General features: G+C 41.6%; 1 protein-coding gene across 1 annotated transcript; it reads right to left on the bottom strand.

The window, feature by feature from the left end:
- Nucleotides 1–451: 451 nt before the first annotated feature.
- LOC118757110 lies at nucleotides 452–1,684 on the bottom strand. The gene is made up of 3 exons (XM_036491847.1): nucleotides 895–1,684; nucleotides 634–833; nucleotides 452–564 (listed from the first exon to the last, which is right to left on the bottom strand). Exons 1-3 carry the CDS (start codon nucleotides 1,641–1,643, stop codon nucleotides 467–469), a joined length of 1,047 nt encoding a protein of 348 aa, XP_036347740.1. The 5' UTR covers nucleotides 1,644–1,684; the 3' UTR covers nucleotides 452–466.
- Nucleotides 1,685–3,920: the final 2,236 nt, after the last annotated feature.

Here is a 3,920-nt window from a genome sequence, read left to right as displayed (position 1 = left end):
ATATCGTCACTTAAGGATGAAATGTAGTTTCGTATTACCTGCCATTCCGCATCAAAAACTAAATTTTGAAATAAAAAACGGACGTGGCAGCTTTTCACCTTTAGTAGCGATATACATATGTACACATGCTAAACTTACAATACCTGACGGCACGGTCAAATATTATCCGATTTCAAACTCATTATTTTCGATATTCTTTTGTTCTGCCGGTTGGCTGGGGGAAAAATTTTGACCACCCTAATGTACATATATATGTACATATGATGTACATATGTATTTTGTTCTAGCATAAATCCTAACGAAGGACTACGGCAGCTTTTGTTTGACAACGAAAGCTCATCAAATTTGCGCACTTCATGTCATAAAGCTTTCATTCCACAATAAAGCTCACAAACACAGTAAACTTCCAAAAAAGCTTTAGGCGCTTTATTGAACTTAGTTTATACTCATTTTCTACCCTATACAACTACAACACCCTATAGCTTAAAGCGAAACCCACTTCACGTCCGGCTTTATAATTGCCATCGCTGTTGAAAATCATCACCAAAGGCCCGGGGTTGTTGCCTACAATAAAAATGAATCAAAGTATTAATATTTAGAAGAAATACGCTGGATGAACAAATACAATTTTACTTGTGATTGTGTCGCCCTGTATGCTGCTGCCGCAAAAATATGTGGCGCGTATGTTGCTGTCCACAATGGTAGCCTGCGGTATCAGCAGATAGTCTTCACTTAAACCTTCGCTATGCAACTGCGGTCGGCAATAATTGTCCAGTTCCTGGAACTTCTGGTGGTTGTATTCGGCACCCAAACGAAAGTAGCGCACCTTGACCCTGAAAGTAGATTTACTGTTATTAGCAAAAAAGTAGTGAATACATTTCTTTTGAGGTCTACTCAAGTAGTTTAGTAGAGTGCTGACGCCGGAAGCAGATTGCATAGTTTAAGTTTCCTGGATACACGCCCACGCCACCGTTATAATTGAACGAGGTGATGGTGCCCGCTGACTGAGGATAATATTGCAAACAGCCTGGTGGCGCTATGAGGAAATCATCACTGAAGCTGGCGCGAGGCTCCATGGCTCGCATAATCCTCTCATTACCCGCTTCCGTCGTCGTATCATCGTTGTCCTGCGCAACATCCACGGCGCTCCGTTGCGTCGCACTCGCTGTACACTCCAGCTGCTTCACCACCATATTCCAACGCGGCGTGGGTAATTTTCCATTGCTGCCCACGCGTGCCGCTAAAACAACATCCAGATCGATGTTCTTCACGCCGGCGGTGCGATTGAAGGGCACATAAATGTGTTGCGCCACCTCCGAGCCACAGAATCGCAGCCCATTTACCGCGAAGTAGTCTCGCACACACTGCACATACCACAGGCCATTTAGCGCATCGGGCACGCTGGGCTGGGCTAGTGTCAATGAAAAATCGATGCGTAGCTGGCAAACGTTGCTGCTGTAGGCGTTGATGTGGTAGATGCATTCGCGCGGTGGGTTCGCCGGCTGCACCAGTTGGATGTGCTTCGCTGCGGTGCTGGCGCCGCAATTGGGCTTGGCTGCGGCGGCGTATGCGACAGGTGTGCCGCAAATTATGAGCAGCAAGGAGGTGAAAAGTAGGCTATCGATGGGTGCGTTTGGCTGCATTTTGGATTGTTGGAGAAGCGCGTGCGTTGATTGATGGGATCTGGAATTAAATAAGCTATCATTTGCGCGTTGTATTTATATGTTTAGTTGCTAATAGCTTGAAAAATGATTTGTTACTATTCTCCAGCAAAGTGTGAGTCACTTTTTATTGTCCTACGTCCACCAACCGCAATCAGAAAATGATGTTTAAATATAATGTTGTGTTAGACCGTTATCGGCAGTGTAGTTGTTTGCTTACATTTATTTCGAAAAACATTGAGAATTCTTTCTAATGCAAAAGATGTTTAACAAAAAATGCATAGATAAGATAGTATAAGAGGTATCTGAGTTATCACTTTATATGCTGGTTTTCATCGGCGCTGGTAAAAACAAAAATGTTTCGATTTGCTATCAAATTAGGAGTGATAAATTCCCAAAATTTGGTACTCAAAATTGTACGGCATCAGATATTTTTTTTCATAGCATGAAACATTGTGTTTTCTTATGAAATAATAAATAGTCAACAAAGCATATTTTTTCTCAGTTAATTCCGTTCGCTACTTGTGTAATGTTGTTCCACTTTAAGTTCGTAGTTTTCTTGCTCTCGGTTTTTGCGTCATTGGAGTTGTCGCTGACGCAGATATGTAAGTAAATGTAGTGCAAATGAAAGAAAGCGAAAGTGTCTAAGTAGAACAAAATATGAATGTGTTCCCACATTTTTAAAGTGAGCTTTAAAAACCGTATCAATTACGTATTAAATTCTGAAAACTCGTGTTTTTTTGTACTTATTTGTTTTTATTTTAATTGTATCGATCATAATTTTAGCAAGCTCCGCATTATCTGCCCTTCTTCCTAAACACGTGCCAATAACACGTTCACCGGTTGTATGCAGATAATATAAATAGATATACAGAAGTGATTTGAAAATTCGGTTGTTACATTCCAATGATCTGAGTCAATGCTTAAATCTCGAATCTACGTATGCATGTTTTTTTTTCGGAACAAACACAAATGAACGCATGCAGTACACCATTCAGTCGATATGCCGTCCATTGTACTGCTTTCTTGAACCCTTTTAATCTCTTCTAAATCCATATAATTTACGAATAGATAGAGCAGATTGCTAGGTGTTAAAGAGCTCAGGTGTTTGTCTCTCAACAGATCGGTGCCAGCAGCCAACCTCTGCAAGGCAGGATGGACAAATGGTGTTGTCATGTATGCCTGTCACAGTCGGCTGTTTATGAAACGAGTAGTGGCCAGTCAACCGCCTCCATTATTTGCCTGCAGTCTTATCTGCTCAATGAAAGCAAATACCTAGCAAAACCCTATGAATTTGATCCTGCATCCCCCATTCGAAGCCTCTCTGTCATTACTGAGCGAAATATTCATCAGATTCTCATGGCGGCTTTGATGACCGAAAGAGGGCCATGTTATAAATTTTACGAGCCCTCTTTGGCCAAATGGTCAGATGATTCCCAGGTACTCCTGATTGACCTGGCACCGAGAGGAAAAATTTTATAATTTATTGGAGAATGACACTAGTTTGGAGGTATTTAGAGTGCTGGCCAATGCTTTGAGTACAGCTTGGCTGCCACCATAGATTCATCAACTCCTGGTTATCCACCTATTTTCCACAACTTAATCCATGACCTCGTCTTAAAATACCCAAGGTATGTTCCCCAAGAGGAAAGTGAAGTTTGTTCCTGTTACTTTCGACATAGACCCCAGATACTAACCCTGAGTCAATTTTTGAGCCATCAGTAAATATTATACAATGTGTAAGCACGGGATCCATATTGGGATTAAGCAAACACTCAGTCTCAGAGACTACTTATCCACCTACGCGTAAAGGCTTGCCAGTGGGCTACAATGATTTATAGACGTAGTCATTTGTCCTACAATGAGGGAGTAGGAATTGTGTGGAGTAAAGATCTTCAGAGTTTTTTTTTCTCTGAAATGAGAAAGCCTATAGGAATTCCCATAGCTAAAGAAAAACATGGTATGATTCTTATGCAATTTATTTACTTGTAAATTTGTCTACCTCGACAACATCCTAGTTTGTTCTTCTTTTAATTTTGCAGCAAGCTTGCAGTGTGGCCAAACCTCTCGTTTCAAGCGCACTGTCATTCGAAGTCCCAGCCAATCACTCTCAACTTCCTCATGCCAATACACGATTCGACGTTATAGCAACAATGTTTGCCAATTACTCGTACAATTTCAACGTTTTGAGTTGCCACAACCGACAGCGGACTCCATTACGAACACCTTGACATGCACAGACTCTTTCACAGCTGGCCG

This window comes from Rhagoletis pomonella, unplaced genomic scaffold (genome assembly GCF_013731165.1).
Source record: "Rhagoletis pomonella isolate Grant_MI unplaced genomic scaffold, Rhpom_1.0 Rhpom_scaffold_14455, whole genome shotgun sequence".
NCBI lineage: Eukaryota > Metazoa > Arthropoda > Insecta > Diptera > Tephritidae > Rhagoletis > Rhagoletis pomonella.
Note: the sequence above shows the minus strand (reverse complement) of the source record. Positions and strands in the feature narration are given on the sequence as shown.

Bases quoted from the DNA above. Each gene is read 5' to 3' on its own strand.
- LOC118757110 (XM_036491847.1), bottom strand. From the start codon at position 1,643: ATGCAGCCAAACGCACCCATCGATAGCCTACTTTTCACCTCCTTGCTG. The intron at 834-894 runs GTAGACCTCAAA...ATCTACTTTCAG, and splicing joins CACTCTACTAAACTACTTGA to GGTCAAGGTGCGCTACTTTC. The intron at 565-633 runs GTAAAATTGTAT...TTTTTATTGTAG, and splicing joins ACAGGGCGACACAATCACAA to GCAACAACCCCGGGCCTTTG.